The 21,494-nt window shown below is 37.6% G+C and overlaps 2 protein-coding genes across 2 annotated transcripts; one reads left to right on the forward strand and one right to left on the reverse strand.

Annotated features, from left to right (window-relative positions):
• The first annotated feature begins 470 nt into the window (after positions 1–470).
• On the forward strand, positions 471–2,967 carry LOC126617098 (exopolygalacturonase-like). Its single transcript, XM_050285157.1, has 4 exons — positions 471–608; positions 855–1,166; positions 1,648–2,160; positions 2,614–2,967. The coding sequence occupies exons 1-4, from the start codon at positions 471–473 to the stop codon at positions 2,860–2,862; spliced, it is 1,212 nt and encodes a 403-aa protein (XP_050141114.1). The 3' UTR covers positions 2,863–2,967.
• An 879-nt stretch (positions 2,968–3,846) lies between these two features.
• On the reverse strand, positions 3,847–7,066 carry LOC126616679 (uncharacterized). Its single transcript, XM_050284766.1, has 7 exons — positions 6,605–7,066; positions 6,440–6,506; positions 5,906–5,952; positions 5,626–5,713; positions 4,986–5,119; positions 4,381–4,479; positions 3,847–4,183 (listed from the first exon to the last, which is right to left on the reverse strand). Exons 1-7 carry the CDS (start codon positions 6,824–6,826, stop codon positions 4,103–4,105), a joined length of 738 nt encoding a protein of 245 aa, XP_050140723.1. The 5' UTR covers positions 6,827–7,066; the 3' UTR covers positions 3,847–4,102.
• Positions 7,067–21,494: the final 14,428 nt, after the last annotated feature.

The following is a 21,494-nucleotide window of genomic DNA, read 5'->3' on the forward strand; positions in this document are numbered from 1 at the left end:
TGGGTACATATAAAAGATTGGGTACTTTCTAATAAAAAAGCAATAATAGAATTATCATAAATTTAGGTGAAGATAAGAATTTTGTATTTCTATGATTACATTGAATTCTGGCAATTAATTATGCCAAACTGAAGAAGAAATTAATTATTACTTTGATAAGAATACATTTTTTAATTTCGAAACAAAGAAGGTGACATAGAAATCTATTAATACTAATAATATTGTAGTTCCAGACAATGATATTAGTGGATAGGAACGGCATTCAAAGTCTTCCTAAAGCAAAACCAATTAGGGTAAGAAAATTCTCACATTCCCCTTAAAAGAAATATAATTAAAACAAGATAGAAGACTAGATTTTTTTCCATCAAAATAAAAAACTAAGTTTTAGGGTGCTAGATTCAATTTCTTCTACCAAAACAGCTATAAAAACAACTGCAATAAGGCAGACATATGATTGAAGAACGATAAAAATGGGCTCCAGCTTGGTTGTTCTATTTGTTTGCTTAGTGTTTTTGCTAGTGTCACTTCCCAGAGTTCTAGCTCAGCAAACATTTTTCGATGTGACTAAATACGGTGGCGTTGGTGATGGAATAACTGATAATGTCAAGGTAATTTTATCATAATTTAAGATAATTATAAGTTTTCATTAAACACTTCGATTTAATAGTATTTGTTTTCATTGGTAAGAAAGATGTCTAAGATTCGACTCCTGTAAAATTCTATATAATTAGCTAGATTATTATTATGTTTACTAAACACTACAATCTAATAATATTCTTCTTTATTTGTTAGTAAGATGTCTGCCGCTTAGATTCTATATAATTAGCTACATTCTTACCCTTTTTTGTTTATAGGCTTTCACCGATGCATGGACTGTAGCTTGCCAAAATAATGGGGGTGGTGTGGTCTTATTCCCACCCGGAGTATACTTGCTGAGCCCGTTGGTTTTGAACGGTAAATGCAAAGGACCAATCGGAGTTCAGATAGAGGGGACTCTACTGGCGCGGGTGGAGAAGGAATATTCGGTTGATATTGACCATTGGATCACCTTCAAATATGTTGACAACTTCGTAATCAACGGTGGTGGTTCGTTGAATGGGCAAGGACCTTCTGCTTGGCCCTATAACGACTGCAAGAAAAATCCACATTGCAAACGACTTCCTGGTGTAAGTTCTTGCATCAATTACTTGCTTAGTTTTCCTTATATATTATGGGCTTGCATGGGCAATGTCCCATGCAGACTTAGTCGATCATTTTATAGTTTTCTAATACAAGATTGATGGAAGTATGTATTAGTATACTAAAATACGATAACGTCGTGTGATCATTAATCAGTTCACCAAATATTATGTGAAAATTATTATGCGGTACTAAGATGCCATAACATCTCATAATCATTAATTAGTTCATGCGTAATAAGAACATAAATGAGAGAGTTGATATTTTCGTTTTCTAGGATATAGTATCAGATTATGAATAAATATTCATTTACGTCATAACATATGGATATATTATACTTACGTAACAAACTCTAATGACCCACATTCCTCATCATTAAGGGTTCATAAACGTTGTTAGAAAATTTGAGCTTCTTACCATTACTCCTAATGCTGATTGTTAATGCTTGTGGTTCCCCTTTTTTTCAAGAGTTTGAGATTGGATTACGTCACAAATGCAAGGATAAATCACATAACATCGATCAACAGCAAGAACTTCCACATCGGCCTTTTCGCAAGCCACGACATAACAATTAGCAGCATCAACATATCAGCCCCCGCTAACAGCCCCAACACCGACGGAATCCACCTCGGTTTGTCACAAAACATCCAAATCTTGGACGCAGCGATCGCCACCGGCGATGACTGTATAAGCTTCAGCACTGGAACAAACAACGTCAACATCAGCGGCGTTCAATGTGGTCCGGGCCACGGAATAAGCATCGGAAGCCTTGGCAAGATAGTTGGTGACAATGTTTCTTTTGTGGACATAAGAAACTGCACCTTCTTGGGTACTCAAAATGGAGTGAGGATCAAAACATGGGCTCCCTCTGAACCAGGCATTGTGTCACATATTACATTCGAGCAAATTCAAGTCGATCAGGTCGAAAACCCCGTTATCATTGATCAACAATATTGCCCTTCTCGTATTTGCGATCCAGAGGTACGTAATCACTAATAAGTACTTATGTACCACTGAATAAATAGTTAATACGACGTTAGCTACTCACTTGGGCTCTCTTTTCAATATAATCTCACGATCCGAATATTAACCAAGCCTGGATATGGAAATGATGTATGCACACTATTTTTTAGCTCCCACACACCTCATTTCTCTAATCATCAGATTGAACAAATCAAAGGAATTTGTCCAAAAAAAATTGAAGGAGAATTAAGGGTCAGAATCAACATTTCATTATCTATTGAAAACACTGTATATGCTTATTTGTTGGTAACAATTCGGATCATGGATAGATTGTAATGTGGGCACAGATGAGTAATTTGCCGCTGTATTAACTTACCGATTTGTTACTGCTTTAGCGCTACTATACAATGTGATTCGTGTATAAATGTAGCCCTAAACCATGACTATACGTATCGCTTTCGATGTGTGCAGGTCTACTCCCGAGTTCAAATCGAAGAAGTTCAGTTCAGTAACATTTGGGGGACTTCAATCACACAAAATGTAGTTAATCTTAAATGTAGCAAAACTACACCCTGTCAGAAGATTGGGTTGGATGACATCAACCTAACTTACAGCGGTCGTGAGGGACCGGCTCAATCAACATGTTCAAACGCAGATGTCAGAATTTCTGGCCGGCAAAATCCCCCCGCTTGCACAGGCAAAGATAAAGCTTTAGGATGAACAATGCAGTTTTTCTGTATGCAAGTCTATGTACTTCTTTGTTCAAATAAGGCTTCAAAACAATTAATTTCATATCATCATTTGTAACACAGCATATCAAATGTGAGCCAGTGAAATTGCACCAATATGGTAACTTTCACATTCTGATTACGATTCAATACTGTAAACCGCAAGTGGCCATTTGCTACAATGGTGGAAAGGTGTTGAGTTATTACATGACGGCGTGGATTTGAATCCCGTCGGTGGCTAATCTAACATCTAATCTAACAAAATATATCTTTTGACCCAAAAAATAAAATAAAAATACCATAAACCCTAGGCCTCGTTTGGTGTCGAGAATAGATTTGGATCGGATACTAAACTATAGATTTGATGAATGTTAAATGAGAAAAAAAGGATTGTCAACTTGTATATCTTGTCCAAGTTAAAAGTAAAAGATGGACTTTGTCGTACAGAAAACTTATCCCTCTGGTACCATTTTTGTGGAAATTAAACGATAGAAATTTCCTGCCTGATTATCCACCTTCTAGGCTTCTCCCGAAAATAAACGGAATCCACCTTGTGAACAAAATATTTTTTTCAAGATCCATTAAATTAGCAAGTTATCAATCCAAGGTAATTCTATACACCAAACGAGGCCTTAGTTCTTAACATACCCAGCTACTCGTGATAAACCCAGAGTAACATGGTCGAAATTGCACAAAACTGACGGAACATATAAATTAAAACCACATAATAACCATTTGTATAACCCCGACGTGGATGTTTCAAGTTTAACTATTAAAGAAAATGATTTCCGCACACTCCTTTTTTCTCTTCATGCACACCCATTTTCATTTCTAGTCTTTGAACTCGATGAATCAAAGGAGACTTTGGGCTTCTGTAACAAAATTAATACAAACATGGTGTGCAAACAAAGAAAATGGGTGTGCGGGAAATCATTTCCCTTCTACTAAAACTAATGACTAATGTAAACCAAAAGGCTTTCTGGACAAAATTAATAGCACATGAACGTTTTTATTTACATAACTAGGAAACCACGTGGACCGTTTGTGGTTTTCTTAAACTCTTAATTAGGCTTTGTGGTACATAATTTGATTACATTCTTACCGGTATAGAAAGTAATAACGGTCACAAGCTGCATATGAAATGACAAGCAGAGTGACAATTAATGAGTGTTTGCCAGGATCCATAAACATGTAGAAAAACATGAACGCATCAAGGCAGGGGTTGGAAGATACTAATCTGTTTGCTTCTTTGGGTACTCCCTAGGGCCAAATATGGTGGATCCGATTCTGACATTGGTGCTGCCCATTTCAATCTGCAAGGATTGAGAATGCCAACGGTTATGAGCAAACTCCGTATAATGTCAAGCTCATTTAAGGTTTAAGAATTGCAGCAGAGCCTTTAATGAACATATGAGAAAGGGAAAATGCATGTCTTAGATGTTTTGGACATCCGTTTGGAAAATATGAGTTGCTGTTTCTTTGAAGTTTAACAGTACAGGGCATTTCATACCGCTTGCTCAAAGTCACCAGACATGCCCATTGACAGCTCACAATGCTCCTCTGCCATAGCAAGTGCCTTGCAGACCTCCGTTCTACACTTTGATAGCATCTACAGAATTACAAGATAACAAATTAATCAACAATAAAAAACACGAGAACGCAAGAAATATCACAAATAAAAAGTAGATAAATCAAACTAATCGGTAATGGAACTTTCTAACATTAAATGGATATTTTATTGGTCCTTGTAGCCAAGGTGATACCACTGACCATGTGAAACCAGTACCTCTCTCCTTTAACAAGCAAAGGTCTCAAGTCCAACGAAAATGAGGACTTGGATATGAGAAGGAAAAGGTGTCCTCTAAATTGCTTAGTCTACACATTACCATTTCTACCAAGAGAAAGCAACCTTATACGGGTATGAAATGATTTAATTCTGTTTTAGCTTTTAAGTATATACCAATGGAATTAAAAATATAAGGAAAGAACGAATTTAAAGCACGTGAACTTTTGTTTGTGATACAGAACCTAATTTGAATGCTCTGAGAAAAAAGAGCTAAAGAATGCCTTTGTAAGCAGTTTTCATGCACCCCACTATGCAAGTACAAAGATTACCCTGAAGTTTTCTGGAGTGGATGTATAGTCCGGCATCCCTATGGTCATTAAGCCAGAAAACTGTAGATTTGGGCACTGAAACTTGACGTGTTTCGCAAGTTCAACACAACCAGAAGGATGAATTCCAGATTTCGCTGCAAAAAATATTGGAAAAAAACACGAGGTAGGTGAGGTGGGGAAAATTTGAATTTAACCCAGCATTACTGGCAATAGAAATTCAATTCAGTAGCTAGAGAGAGCATGATCTTTCTTTGTGCAAGTGACCAACTATAGAAATATCATGACTGCAGATGGTTTTGGTGGCTGCCTTACAAGCAGCTGCGTAAAAATTAAATTATTGAAGACCACGCAAAGTGTCTTCCAAGTTCCGATTGGTATAGGACATGTTAAGAAATCGAGACATGAGATGATATAATTGCTAAACTTATGTAGTTGTGCTCTTGCAATGAAATATCATGTGTTGCATTTATCTTAGACTAGGAACCAAAAAATAAAAGAGAGTTGTAGGCTTTTATGCAGCTAAAAGGGGGAGCAGGGGCTAAGATTCAAGCAACTTTCGATGCCACTGATTTATATTAATGCTCAACTAAACAACATGACAGATTAGTGCAGGAATGAACAATGATTTTGAATCACTCACATTCTTCTCCACTGGTATTTACTTGGACCAAAACCTTTAAAGGATTTCTTCCAAGGTTTGACACCGCTCGATCAAGATGATTTGCAATCTGCGGATTATAAAGACACATTATCATTTTGAGTTGTAACACAAGCATAGCATTGAAAGATAGTAAGGTTTTGTGACATTTTTAGTAATTTGGTTATTAGTTAACACAAGTATATGAATTTCCTTAAAAAAAAAACTGCAGCTCGCATCAATTACCTTCAGAAAATAAAACATACACTGGACTTGTCTTTACCTTCTCATTGTCTACACCTTCAACCAAGGCCAAATTCGGGACTCCAGCTGCATGCAGTTAATGTAAATACAATCACATTCTCAAACAGATAGATTAGTCACAAACATTCCTCAAAACAATACACAACGGATTTGAAATTATAATGCGATGTCTGAATTTGTAATGACATGATCCAATGAGTGACCAAAACCATGCATTTCTTATTTTCGCTGATATAACTCAACGAGTCATTTGAAAGTTTAAGCTTTATAATATTAACTTAAAATCTCTGTATCCAAAAAGAACCAAAAAATTCAATCACAATATTCAAATTAAGTCAGACAGCCAACTCTCAAAGTTTGAAGATATACGAAATTCGAAATACCAGCAAAGGTAAACAAAGGAATTACGGTTCATTCGTAACAGCTAAAGATTTTGAAAAACATTGCAAGAAAATGCTTTAAGAAAAGCAGAACATCATAGTTTTTTTCGAATTATCAAAAGTTGGGTTCTTTGCAAATTACCAAAAAATCGAAAGCAAAAACAAAATCATACCCAGAAGCAACTTCGCCTTGTTGGTCTGCAAATGCCCAACGAAACGCCACTCTATGTCATCAGGAAGCTGCAGACACACACACGTTCATAACAGTTAAACGCCGCCGTTTGAACTTCGGATAGTTGCAGAGAGTGAGTCAGAGCTACAGAGAGAGAAAAACTCACCTGAGGAGCTTTTTCGAGGATTTCCTGGACGTAATTCTCGCCAAAACAGCGGTGGCCGAAGTTGTACACTTGGCGGATGAGAGAAACGGGCTTGGTCTTCGACACCGCTACCACCCTCACCAGAGCCGGATCCCGACCCGACCGCTCCGCAGCCTGCCGGACCCGAAGCATGACTGACCGGAGCGCCGAGACGCCAGCGTTTTCGACAGCGGAAGCAGCCATGCCGAGGGTGCTTCGGAATCTGGACCGTTATGCTGTGAACAGAAGAAGTTGTCAAGATGTGCGGTGGTGTTGGTGAAATATGGAAATGATAAATGCCAGAACATTTGGGTTTTGTTCTTGCTGCACCTCAATTGTGGTCTCTATTGCACCGAGCAATTTGACAAAAATACCCTTTTGGTAGACATGTTCCACTCTCTACATTTTATGGGATTCACCTTCAATTTTTTTCTCCAAGTACAACGCCCACCCAGCTACCACAAACTCCACAACGATGGACCTATAATCCACCCACGCAGTCTTTTGTTTTGCATATAAACAAGGCATAAAGTAGCTAAGTTATTAAACTTGCAATCATATAATTTGGTAAATGAACATATGGTTGGTGGTGAGGGGTATTGGATTGTCAGCGAATACCTTGCGTAATGCGATTTGATGGAAAGCTAGGTTTCTTGAGTGAGATTTTTACAGAAATTTCATGCTTTTGGGGTAATTTATTTGTTCTACTTTGATTGATCAAGAACTTGTGAAGACAAAGTGGGAGTGGATCTCACCGGGGAAAGACGATTAGGACTAAAGAACAATAGTTGTGAAAGTTTCAGTCAACAAGGTGGTGCTTAAGTACTTTTATGTCAAAATTTGGTTAGAGTTATCACAAGAAAAATAATTGACTAAAATTCTACTCATGGTCCAAATTTAATTTCCCAAATACGAATATGTATTTTTATTTACATTTTCTGGTGAAAATGTAAATTTTACATATTTACATTGGAGAAATTTTTAGCCAACCAAAAATTGTTAAATGCCTATTCCCTATTAACCAAAAAGACATTTGATCTTGTTTTTAAAATTTATAGAACTTCACTCTTTTTTAGTATAAAATGACCAAGGACAGCCCTAAGGATAGCCGAAGTAGGCACTCGCACCTTCACTCCGAAGGGGCTCCCATTTTTTTTACAATTTGAATTGAATAAAAATATCAATAGAAGTGGGAGCAGCTTTACTCCAAATAGGCTCCTATTTTTATTGATTTCAAATCTTAGAGATATAATTTTTTACAAAAGAATTTTACTATTTTCTTCTTTTTCCTCACCCACATGTAACTATGGTTTTACTCTTCCAAATATAATTAAAATTTAAAAATCAAAATGTCAGTCTTTTTCTCGACAGAACCCCAATCGCTTTCTCTCTTTATTTTCATAAAAACTATCGCTCTTCTCTCTCGGTCTTCATATGGTGAGCATTCTGATATTGATTGGGAAAGACTTATTTCTAGATCTAAGAATCTTGAAAGAAGCTTTACCGAAGGAAATAAATCGGGCTGTAGAAGTGTTGAAATATTTGAGACAAATGGATGGCTGTTTTTCGAATGCATACGTTGCTTATAGAATTTTGTTAACCATACCAGTTACAGTTGCTTTTGTAGAAAGAAGTTTTTCAAGAAAGATTGAATGGATTAACAATTTTATCTTTTTTTATTTTTTTATGAAGGATAAACTATTTTATCAATTGAAAAAGAATTAGTTGAAAAATTAGATTATGTAAACTTAATTATTACATTTACGCCAAAAAACGTGAGACGTGTAATATTTAAATAATATTTGTATATATTTCTTTTTTTGATGTTAAATTTTTATGATATTTAATGTAAAAATAGATTTTTTTTTCTTCATGTATTTGATGAATTCTTATATATATATATATATATATATATATATATATATATCAATTTGTAAAGGATCGGAAGGTCGAAAATATTTGAACCTTACCTCACTTCAAAGGCTCGCAAATTTTCAAGGCCCGGCCTGAAAGTGACTTAATGACCCTAAGAATTAAATTGTTTCATTCATTCATGAAATTTAGGTGTAAAAAGACGCAAGTGTCCTTGTAGGTTGTTTCAGACCTATTTCCCTCGTAAGTATGAACGTATCAAACAAACCGTCGTTCTTCGTTTTGCATTCTTCTTCTTCCACCCACGTTTACACCAAAGTGAAGAAAGAGAACGCACTCCTTCCACCCACCACGACGACCACCCAAACCTCCTCCTTCTCCCTCCACCATCACGACAAGCATCCATTGCGCTCTTCCTTCTCCCCTAACTTTTATGTTGTTGTGTATACTTAACTTTTTCTATCTTCTTTTTTCCTTTCAAGATCAACCTTATAATTTGTTGTTTGCATTGTTTAGCATAAAGATGTAAAACAAAATGTAGTTTGATTTGAAAAACTCGTAAAATTCTCAGACTTTTATTCCAGTTAGACCTGGCAATCGTGTCGTTTTTGTGACATACCTCATATCTTAACGGGTTGTGTTGTTTAACACCCATTAAAGTAAAGAAGTAATATGACCCGATCTGAAATCGACCCGTTAATATTATCAGGTAATACGACCCAACCCGTTACTTATTAAGAAAATTATATTTTAAATCAATAAATAATAAAAATGAAAAACATAATTCGATCCAAAAAATTGAAGACATAATACTAAATTTGTATATATGTATCACATTGTCGCATAAATATTACTTCAAAACATAAAAATAACATTTGTAAGTACTACATCCCCCAAAATAAGAGTCTAATGAAAAAAATATTAGTACATTATTACAAAATACCAAATGTTGAAGGATATGCAAAATGAAAGGAGTTGCGTTTCAATGTTGAGGAAACCTTGCATGTTTTACACAATAGAACCCTTCAATTTTTATCAATCACCAAGGGAAATGATATTGGTTTATCTTGAACTCCCTTAAAAATACTATTCATGAGGGTTTGTATGTTTTTAAAAATTCAAACGACGATGTATCCACCCTCAAAGCATAGAAGATGTGGTCACGAGCGTTTGCATATTTTTTCACATTTTTCGCACGTGTAAGTTAATTATTATATTTTTTAATGTGTTTAGTATTTTTAAATTAATTGATATTTTTATTTTTCATGTGTTTTATAATTTTTTAATCTCACTCTTTGCTTACAGTATACTATAAAAATAAATAGATCGTAAAAATTTTAAGTTTATATAGAATAATAATACAATAATACATATTTTAATATACACTATGGCGATTGTATTTTATAGTAAGTTTTTTTAGTAGTTTAAAAAATTAAAATCATCAAAAGAATTTTTTTTCTTAAAGTGTCGAAACGAGGTTAGCTGCGTGTCACTCTGGTGTAAACCTGCTAAGGACCCCTTATTAACGGGTTCTTATCGTGTAACCCAATGACGACTCGATTAGTTATCGTGTCGTGTTAATGTATCGTGTAAAAAATTGCCGGGTCTAATTCCAATGGCACGACTGGTTGTTGTTAACTAGAAGGTTTGTCGAGTGGAACTCGAGACCTGTATTGAGCTGTAGTCAAGGTCACCTCTAGTGTCTCTCGAGTATGAAAAAAGTTTCTTACATACTACAACACTATTTTACTTTCACGTGATATATATGTATACCTGATCACTTTGAATGTTTTATGTTAGAAAATGTCTACGTTTGGAGCCATGGTGAACTACAATGGGAGATGGATTCATACCAAATTCATTGGTGGTCAAATGAAATCAATGATAGTGCCATAGAATACTACTTATGAAGAGTTCGTGCACGCAATACTCCAACTGCTTGGTTGATTGAAGAAACTTTTGAGATCAAAATATTTTATCAATACAAGGCAAACGTAAAGACTTCCAATATGATGGAGGTATGTGATAACGATGATGTGGCTACTTGGGTTTGTGAAAGTCTATCAGTGCAATCCACAAGATTCCGCAATCCACAAGATTCCACAATACATTAATATAGAAGTGAAAGTGAAAACCATGCCACAACAATTAGACCTCTAGAACTATCTCAGTTTGACGAATGTGATGGCAAATTTGATGTGTTCAACGATGATGTCTCTGGCGCCGGGCGGTCACGGTGGCACAAAATTTGATGCTTCGGATCTAGGATTTGAAAATACACCCTAAGCTAAAGTATTTGGGGACAACATGCAACTCGAGTCCTCAATGGATGCCCTCTCCTATTCAGTGAGGCTTCCAATTAGCATGAAGATCCTATTGATGTTATACCAGATGATACTGATATTGATATTTTGTCTTCTCGCCATAAAAAGGGTAAGAACATACAATACAGCGAATATAAATGAAAACAGTATGGTTGGCCAATTGTATTCGAATGAGGATTTGCAATGCAGTTAAGTATGTTCGCAATGCTTTAGAACTTTGAGTTTAAAGTCAAAAATATGAAAAGGAGCTTTTTGTGGTAGATGAACTGATGAAAATTACGGATGGCCACTACGCACCATCAAGCATTCGAAATCAGAGTTTCTTTAAGTCAGGAAATATTCTGATGTTCATTTGTTCTTGTAATGTAATCAATCGTGATCATTGTCAAGCAAGTAGTTCCTTCATGGCAATGTATAAAGTCAAAATAAGAGAGGGTTGGTCACCTGTATAGACCCAAATATATCATTAAGGATATGCGAGCAATGTTTAGGGTTAATATGAGCTATGAGAAAGCTTGGAGATCAAGAGAATATTTTCCTTGCCCTTGGATAACTGAAAATACGAAGCTAAATTTTAGGATTTTCGAGCATTGGATATGTTAGAGTATATAGGATATGGAGGGTGTGGTGTAAGATTGTGAATGACAATGAATGTTGTATTGGATCATTTTGTTGTAAGCCACTTGTCTATCAAGTTGTTAGCAACCAAAGTGATCCGATAGTCCTAACATAATAAGGATTATGGAGTCTTATCCCTTGCAATTAACCTAGAGGAAATCTGATAGATTTTATTACGAAGATGTGAATCATGGTGGGACTTAAACACTAGAGAGATAGGGTCAATCTTCACAGCCAATGATAGGTCAGGTGTGTTAAAAACCCTAACGATATAAATACCACGATTAAGTCCCTGCTTCCATACGCTTGTACTCTCAATCACGCCAAACCCTATTCATGGTAGAGAGACATGTTGAAGTACTGGAAGTAGAAGACAACCTGTGAACTCAAGCCACCATGTCTCCAATCGGTGCAGGTTAGTATCATCCATCTTCTTCTTGTAATTATCATGATGCATGTTAAATTGTGATCCTAGAACCATGTTGTATTAGTCCACCTTACATGTGGATCATGACACATGTCATTAACCAAAGAGATAAGGTAGTTAAGATTGTTGTTGTAAAATTCAGTTAGAATTGTTGCTAGTGTAAGATGCGGATAAGGTAGTTAGGTGAATATCCACCTATATAGCAATTGTATCTTTGTAACCAGAAAACTAATAAAGAAAATACAAGTGAAAAATCATTCTTTTTCTCTCTAAGTTTTCTTTGTTTCCTTCTTCTTCCTCCACAATCTCTGTTCTCTTTTCTGCATAATGCTTAACATGGTATCATCGTCTTGAAAGCCATTCGTGCTTTCTCGATCCTTGGTTTACTTCCGCTACAATCTCTACATACTGATTTCCCTTTTCTCTAGGACTTTCGGGCTTCTTCCTTGCCCCAATTCTCTGATTTGTTCTTGGTGAATTCTTGCACACTAGGTGTTTGATTTTTTGGCTCACTCAGATTCTCTCAAGATGATTACCGCGAATCAATTGCAAATCTTGCAATCACCAATTACCAACTTGATTTCATCAGTCTCTAATTCAGTTACTTTGAAGCTGGACAATTCCAACTACCTTCAATGGCAGTTTCAGTTGCAATTGATGCTCAAAGGCTATGGAATCATGGGGTTTGTAGATGGCATCAATGTCTGTCCACCTCAACTTTCTTCATCTGGGTCTTCTGATTCAGCACTAACCTATGCGTCTTCAACCCCACAAACTAAAACTGATGATTAAAACTGATGAGTACAATATTTGGAAGATGCATGATAGGGCTCTTATGCAACTTCTTACTGCAACTTTGTCCTCATCTGCCATTTCTTGTGCCATAGGTAGTACCAGCTCATGAGATCTTTGGATTCGCCTTCAAGAACAATTTTGTACTATTAGTCGTACATGTATTTTCCAGATGAAAGTTGATCTTCAGAACAACAAAAAAGGGGTCTGATTCTGTATCTATGTATCTTTAACGCATCAAAGCAACATGAGATTTTCTTGAAATTGCGTGTGTTGTCTTTGCCGATGAAGATATTGTGATATTGGCTCTCAATGGTCTTCCAGCAGAATATAACACCTTCAGATGTGTTATTCGTAGAAGAGAGAGTGTTATATCTATCAAAGAGTTTCGTTCTTAGTTGCTTGCAGAGGTAGCCATTATTGAGAGCAATTCCCCTATGCCCTTTATGTATGCTATAGTGGCTAAGAACAATGGTCAATGATCACAAAGTTACTTTGCTAGGAACTCTTCTACAAATGGTTTTCAGAATAATACTCAAGCATTCACCAATGGTGGCAATTCTGGATTTCATGGCCATTCTGGTCAATCTAATTTCTTCAATGGTGGTAGTCGATCAAAGTATAAAGGTAAAGGGAAATTCACCAACAATCAAAGACAAAGGTATTATAATTCCAGGCCTGTGGTACATGATTTTTCTCCTAGTATCCTTAGGACTCCATCTTCATTCCATAGTGGTGCATCTTCTTCAAATATTATCAGTCAAATTTGCTCTAAACAAGGACATTCTGCTACAACTTGTAACTGTAGAGATGTTGAACTTGTTGAGCCTTGTCAAATCTGTGACAGGAAAAACCATACTGCCAGAACTTGTTTATTCAGGAATAAGCCTCCCAACCAAGTTCCACACATGGCAGCCATGTATACCATATACTCACGCTTAGTGCCATCCAATTCTCTACCTTTTTCCACCACGACACAATATTCACCTGAAGTTTGGCTCATGGATTCTAGGGCCACAAACCATATGACTACTGATATGAGGAATTTGAGCTTGACATCACCATATCTAGTTACTGAAACTGTCCAGACTACAAATGGGGAAGGTTTACAAGTGTCTCACATAGGCACCTTTTCATTGAGGACCTCACATCATTCTTTGAAACTGAACTCAGTTTTTTATGTGCCTAGATTATCTCATAATCTTTTATCTATGCATAGATTATGTTTAGACAACAATTGTTGGTTAATATTCGATGCTTTCTCTTTTTGGATCTAGGACAAGGCCACAGGGAGAATTCTATTCCAGGGAGTATGCAATAATGGACTCTATCATATATCATCCCTTATACCACAGCAGTTTGCATCAACTTCAAAAATCATGGTTTGCTTGGGAAAACTAGTCAATTCAACTCTTTGGCACAACCGACTAGGTCATCCTTCCAACTCGGTTTCTTCTACAATGCTTAAGAAGTCTAACATGGTCACTGTACATGATACATCTTCTACGATGTGTCAAAGTTGTTTAGAAGGAAAATTTAGTAAGCTACCCTTTCAGTTTGTTCAAACTAGGTTTGTGGTTCCTTTTGAGGGGTCCAGCACCTTGTCAATCTTTGGATGGATATAAATACTATGTTCTGTTCATAGATGAATGTACTAGATTCAGTTGGATCTTTTCCTTAATCAATAAATCAGACATTTTCCTTACATTTGTCTATTTCTATCATTATGTTTGCACTCAGTTTACAATCAAAATCAAAATTCTGCAAAGTGATGGAGGATGAGAGTTTATAGGCAAAAAGTTCCAAACATTTCTCATTGAACATGGTGTTTTCCGTCAGATTTCATATCCATATACCCCTGAACAACATGGGTTGGCTGAGTGTAAACATAGGCATATTGTAGAAACTGCCCTTACATTGTTGCAGACTGCTCATTTACCCCCATTATTTTGGACTTATGCTTGTCATACAACAACCCACTTAATCAATAGAATGCCAACTCATTCATAACAAATCACCCTTTGAATTACTATATGATGTTGTCCCTGAACTTTCTCATTCAAGGGTATTCAGGTGTTCTTACTATCCTCTCTGTTTATACCATATTTAGGACCTCATATTTAGATCTCGTACAAATACTCGGGGGACTTAAATGTAAATATGTGATAAAGGAAGGGGCAAATATGTAATAAGTGAGGAGTCCTTATTCTATAAAAGGACCCATCACCCTCACAATGAGGGGAAGCTATTTTTGAAGCATTCTCACCCCTCTCACATCCCCTCTCATATTCAGAGGTTCTCTCCCTCACCTCTCAGATAAATACATATTCAGTGTGGGCGTAGCCCAAACCTTGGGGTGAACCACGATACATCTTGTGTTATTTACATTTCATGCAGATTCACGGTCGGATTTACGTTGTTCTAAGACCTCCGGTTTTGTGCATCAACATTTGGCGCCGTCTGTGGGAATCAACACGAAAAGCTATGTCAGTTCTCTCTCAATTTTTCATTTCACCACCATGAAACCTCACACAATAACTACCGTAAATCTGCTCACCTAAAAGCCACATATCCAAATTTCTCAATCCCAAATCCCCCAAAACCATAAATTCTCCAAATTTCCCAATCCACCAACAAACCCAATTGATTGATTCACAGAAAGTTCAAAACTTTCCACTTTCCCACTTCCCTATATTCCTTAATCTGAGCGCTGCCTTCGGGTCGTTTTCTCTCTTGGTCTTACCCACACAGACCCCCAAAAAACCCGACTCTCCTAGTCTTACCTATATAGGGGTATGCAATATGGAGTTGAGTAACTTTGTTGCTCAGGCGTTGAGGAAATAACCGATGACGGTTTATGGTGACGGGAAGCAAACAAGGAGCTTCCAATATGTTTCTGATCTGGTGGAAGGTCTGATGCGTCTGATGAAAGGTGAACATGTGGGACCTTTTAATCTCGGAAACCCGGGTGAATTCACCATGCTCGAACTTGCAAAGGTGGTGCAAGAAACAATCGACCCAGTAGCAAAGATCGAGTATAGGCTGAACACAGAGGATGACCCCCATAAGAGGAAACCTGATATCACAAAGGCCAAAGACTTACTCGGCTAGCAACCAAAGGTGTCCCTTCAAAAGGGTTTCCCTCTCATGGACTCTGACTTCAGGAAACGCATCTTCGGTGACCACAAGGAAGAATGCGCTATCACCGCCCTATAATATATCTCCCGATGTTAATGTCTTGGCATGGCAATTGGCAAACATACTTGAATTCTCACTCGCAAACCAGCAATGGGTAAAGACAGTTCATTTCTTTCCCGTTTAATTCCCAGACAAAATACAGCAGCAAAGATCTCGCAGCAGTAGTAGTAGCAAACACAGTAGTGCGCTTCTCGGCTCCCTATTACCATCGTCTAAGTTGGAAAATCAATCGTCTCCCTGTACTTGTCAGAGCTTGTCGAGGGTTGACCCAGGACGCCGGAACTGCTCAGTTTCGCGTGGTCTGGATTCCAGATGGCGCTTCGTCAAATCCCAAGAGTTCTACTGTGTTGGATCATGTGAAAAACTTGCGGAGATGGTTGAGTCAACGTTTGCAAGAACCCATTGCAAATTTGTCATCATCTTGAGGATGGCTACCGTTGGCGGAAATGTGGTCAGAAGGCTGTTAAAAATAGCCCATTTCCAAGGCCTCCCCGATTGTCGGCTCTCGGAGCAAGGCCGATATCAGAGCCATCTACCAAGAGTGACAGACCCTTTTAGTATGCAGGGACAGAAGTCTCGGTCCGGACCCGGCTTCCGCCCCGGATTTGAAGGCGGTCAGATGCCGAGCAGAACAAGATTTCCCAGAAAAAGCAAAACTTCATCTGCAAAATTCCAGTTTGTAGGTGGTTATATTTCTTGAAGAAATTGAGGGGGAAAAAGATCATATCCGAGATGGACAAAAGTTGCATTTCTTGTCCATGAGCGTTTCTTTCGGAACGATTAGCTCTCTACAGAGTCACCGTAGTCGATGTGATCCCAAGATAAGACGGGATGGACAGTGGATGAAGGTTTTGGACAAAACTTACCCTCTGGCACTGCTCACCCATGTTGTAAACCTGCAAAGCAAAAGCAGAAAGCATATCTCATCCTCATCTTTCCTGATCTGCCTCTGCAAAAGCAAGGAATAAAGGGAAGCCTCAAGACGTAAAGCATGTTTTCGATGATGAGTAGCACATGCATGACAGCAGCGCAGAGACAAAGACAGAGAGATGAGCGAAAGCAAAAGCATAAAAAAAGGAAATATCATTATTCCCTTGTCTGTCATCTGCCAAAATAAAGAAAAATAAAGAGAAAGGAAAAGGTAAAACGTTCAGTAGGGGCAATACGCACATGGAAAAAGATCTGCAACAACCCAGTACGCACCAACGATCTGCAACGGTCAAAGCTTTTGTGTCGAAACCTTTATTTTTGAATGATGTAAATTATTTTTCATACCTTTCGAAGACATTTGTATAAATCCCATCAGAGGGTAAAAAAAAAACTGCAAGCCCAAAATAATAGGCTGCAATGTCGTGTGGAGGGCGAAGACCCATATGCCTAAAAGAGGCAGGCCCTCTATTACCACCAACCAGGTGATCAAAAGTACGCCCAATGCTCCAAAATTATTCGGCAGCCTACCGCTATTACCACCAACCAGGTGATCAAAAGTACGCCCAATACTCCACAATTATTCAGCAACCCGCTGTTATTACCACCAACCAGGTGACCAAAAGTACGCCCAAGACTCCAAAATTATTCGGCAACCCACCACTATTACCACCAACCAGGTGATGAAATGTACAACCCGTACTCTAATATCATTTGGCAACTAGCCATTCATGCCACCAACCAGGTGATGAGATGTACAACCCGTACTCTAATTTGGCAACTAGCCATTCATGCCACCAACTAGGTGATCAAAAGTACGCCTAGTACTCCAAATTGTACATGAGCATTACTCATGACAATCATACATAAACATTCATGACCATCATTCATGTCAACATTTATAAGCATCACTCATGTTAACATTCATGAGCATCACTCATGACAACATCCATGAGCATCACTCATGTCAATCAACATAAACATTCATGAGCATCATTCATGTCAATCAACTTCAAAAGCTTCATTTACAAAAGTTCCAGCTTCGAAAGCTTCATTTACAGAGCTCTAGCTTTAAAACTTCACTTGCAAAGCTTCACCTACAAAGCTTTAGTGCAAGATATACAAATACCGCTTCCGAACAACTGCCGCTTCGGCCCATACATGGATTCAATTTGAAGTCTCCAGCCAACAGACTCTATTGACCGAAGACTTGGGGGACTACACTATACACCATATATTGGGCCTCAACTGGGCCTCATGAAAAATACTTGGGGGACTCTAGCTCATTATTTATGTATTGAGGAGCGAGCCCTTATTTTATAAAAGTGACTCCCTCACCATCATTAGAGCAACATCAACTCTAGCTCATTATTCATGTACTGAGGAGCGAGCCCTTATTTTATAAAAGGGGCTTCCTCACCTTCATTAGAGAGCAACACCGCCAGCTAAGCAACCACCTCGCCGCCAGCATCACTCCTAGCCCACCACTTATGTATTGAGGAACGAGCCCTTATTCTATAAAAGGGACTCCCTCACCTTCAAACGCCACAAGCCGAGCCAACCAAGGCAACATAAGCCACGAGCCGAGCAGCCTCGCAACATGTGCAACTTCTAGTTGAGCATCATTTCAGATTGAGCACCGTCTCATATCGAACATCAAGTTCAAGACAACATCTAGTTACGTCGGCCCACACATGGACCGAATTTCAAGTCTCCAGCTAAAAGACTCTCTTGATTGAAGACTTGGGAGACTACTGTTTATACCATATTTAGGGCCTCGTATTTAGATCTCGTACAAATACTCGGGGGGCTTAAATGTAATTATGTGATAAAGGAAAGGGCAAATATGTAATAAGTGAGGAGTCCTTATTCTATAAAAGGACCCCTCACCCTCACAATGAGGGGAGGCCATTTCTGAAGCCTTCTCATCCCTCTCACATCCCCTCTTATATTCAGAGATTCTCTCCCTCACCTCTCAGATAAATACATATTCAGTATGGACGTAGCCTAAACCAACCATGATACATCTTGTGTTATTTACATTTCATGCAGATTCACGGTCAGATTTACGTTGTTCCAGGACCTCCGGTTTTGTGCATCAACACTCTCCTTAAACCATATAATACCTCCAAATTACAACTTAAAATCTCTCGATGCTTATTTTTTGGATATGCTCTTCACTATAAAGGATACATTTGTTATCATTTAGAAACCAAAACGATCTACATTTCTAGACATGTAATATTCAATGAACTCGAGTTTCCATTTCCATTACTATCAGTTTATCCTAAAGCTCATATTATTACTCCCACTTCATCACTTGACATTGCACCACTACTAACCTCAAACCTTCTAAATGTTCTTGTTTCACCAGTTTCAAATTTTAGAGTGCAAACTTCATCTACATCTAGAGATACTCCATCTACTAGATCCTAAACACTTTAAATGCATTCACAGACACCTCCACCACATAGTTAATCCCCTCACATTCATACAGAGTCAATTTAAAGATCCATTGAGTCCACAGATTTATTACAGCCTTCTAGCTCCTATGATATTGATACCCCAACCACACCATAATCCATTAATGTTGTTTTGTCTCCATATTCATCAACTCTTGTGGCACTTGAATTCTATCATGAGACTCTCTAACTTGTTCTTAAGATTCCACCTAATGCAGACTCAATCTAAAAGTGGTATTGTGAAACATAAAGTTTTATATGCATCAGTTTGTGATTCTGGAGGTATGGATCTTACTATCACAGAGCCTGCAACCTATAAATCAGCCTTGAAAGCACCAATGTGGCATGATGCTATGAATGAAGAGATTGCAGCCTTACATTCTCAAGGAACCTGGAGTCTAGTGGATCTTCCTCACAATAAGAATCTTGTAGGCCACAAATGGGTGTATAAAATCAAGAGGAATTCTGATGATACAGTTGCGAGGTACAAAGTGAGACTTGTTACAAAAGGATTTAATCAGGAGCATGGCCTCGATTATGGGGAAAATTTCAGCCCCGTTGTTAAACCAACAACTGTCAGGTTAGTATTAGCTTTGGCAGCTCATCATGATTGGCCTCTACATCAATTAGATGTGAAAAATATCTTTCTTTATGGCATTCTTCAAGAAGAAGTCTATATGTCCCAACCTCATAAATTTGAAGATCATAACCACCCTCTTAAAGTCCGTAAATTACATAAGTCCCTCTATAGACTCAAGCAAGCCCCAAGGGCTTGGAATGATAGGTTCACAAGTTTTCTACCTAAATTGGGGTTTCACAATACATATGCTGATTCATCACTCATTGTCAAGATTTCTGGTTATTCACTTGTGATTTTGTTGCTCTACGTAGACGACATCATAATAACTAGGAATGTTACTGAGATGATTGCACATGTTATTACAGACTTAACAAAAGAATTTGATCTCAAAGATCTAGGGTTTCTCCATTACTTTCTTAGGATACAAATTACAAGAACAGGCGAAGGGTTGTTTCTATCTCAAGAGAAGTATGTGAAAGATTTATTGCAAAAAACTGAAATGTCTGATTCTAAACTATGTGCAACTCCTTGCTTACCTTATAATAGGTTATTGAAGGATGATGAGGAACCCTTTAATAATCCTAGTCTTTAGATGAGCATTGTTGGAGCTTTACAATACTTGGTATTCACAATGCCTAACATAGCCTTTTCAGTTTACCAAGTCTGTCAATTTATGCAGTCTCCAATGGCTTCTCATTTTTTGGTTGTGATACGACACATGGAATTCAATATACAAGAGGCAATTTATCACTCCGGTCTTTTAGTGATGCTGATTAGGCTAGAGATCCTAATGATAAGCAATCTACAACAAGTTTGGTTGTGTTTCTCTGTAACAATCCTATGGCTTGGGCTTCAAAGAAACAACAAACAGTCTCGAGATCATCAACTAAAGCTGAATATTGAGCTTTGTCATCCACTGTTGTTGAATTGTATTGGTTGCAATAACTGTTTCAGGTTCTACAAGTTCAAATTTCTCACCCACTAGTCTTTTTTTGTGACAATCTATCTACAATTGCATTGTCCCTTAAATCAGTTCAACATCAGCGCACAAAACATATTGAAGTAGATGTTCACTTTGTGAGAGAACGAGTTGCAAACAAGAATCTATTGGTTTAGTTTGTATCTTCATCTGAGCAATTTGCAGACATTCTTACCAAAAGCCTGAGTTCACCATTATTACTCACTACAACAATCTCATGCTTAGACCACCATGAGTTTGCGGGGGGATGTTAGAGTATATAGGATATGGAAGGTGTGGATCATGACACATGTCATTAGCCAAATAGATAAGGCAGTTAGGATTGTTGCTGTTGTAAAATTCAGTTAGAATGTTGCTAGTGTAAGATACGGATAAGGCAGTTAGGTGAATATCCACCTATGTAGCAATTGTATCTTTGTAACCAGAAAGTTAATAAAGAAAAGGGTAAATCGCCAAAATGGTCCCTGAGATTTGCATAACTTATCACTTTGGTCCCTGAGATTCCAAATCGATAAAAGTGGTCCCTGAGATTGTCCACCATCCATCATTTTGGTCATTCCGTTAAAAACTCCGTTAAGTGTCCCGGAGCTTTTAACCAGAAGTTTGGGCAATTTTCAAAGCTTCGTAACTTAATCGTTTCTTAACCAAATTCAACCCATAATAACTGAAGATAGGTAAGTGTAGAATAAGATT

The sequence above is a fragment of the Malus sylvestris genome, chromosome 3 (assembly GCF_916048215.2).
Source record: "Malus sylvestris chromosome 3, drMalSylv7.2, whole genome shotgun sequence".
Taxonomy (NCBI): Eukaryota; Viridiplantae; Streptophyta; class Magnoliopsida; order Rosales; family Rosaceae; genus Malus; species Malus sylvestris.

Excerpts from the sequence above, each read along its gene's own strand:
- LOC126617098 (XM_050285157.1), top strand. The coding sequence starts at position 471 with ATGGGCTCCAGCTTGGTTGTTCTATTTGTTTGCTTAGTGTTTTTGCTA. Across the intron at positions 609-854 it reads GAATAACTGATAATGTCAAG|GCTTTCACCGATGCATGGAC; the intron begins GTAATTTTATCA and ends TTTTGTTTATAG. Across the intron at positions 2,161-2,613 it reads CTCGTATTTGCGATCCAGAG|GTCTACTCCCGAGTTCAAAT; the intron begins GTACGTAATCAC and ends CGATGTGTGCAG.
- LOC126616679 (XM_050284766.1), bottom strand. The coding sequence starts at position 6,826 with ATGGCTGCTTCCGCTGTCGAAAACGCTGGCGTCTCGGCGCTCCGGTCA. Across the intron at positions 5,120-5,625 it reads AAATACCAGTGGAGAAGAAT|CGAAATCTGGAATTCATCCT; the intron begins GTGAGTGATTCA and ends TATTTTTTGCAG. Across the intron at positions 4,184-4,380 it reads CTGGTGACTTTGAGCAAGCG|ATTGAAATGGGCAGCACCAA; the intron begins GTATGAAATGCC and ends CAATCCTTGCAG.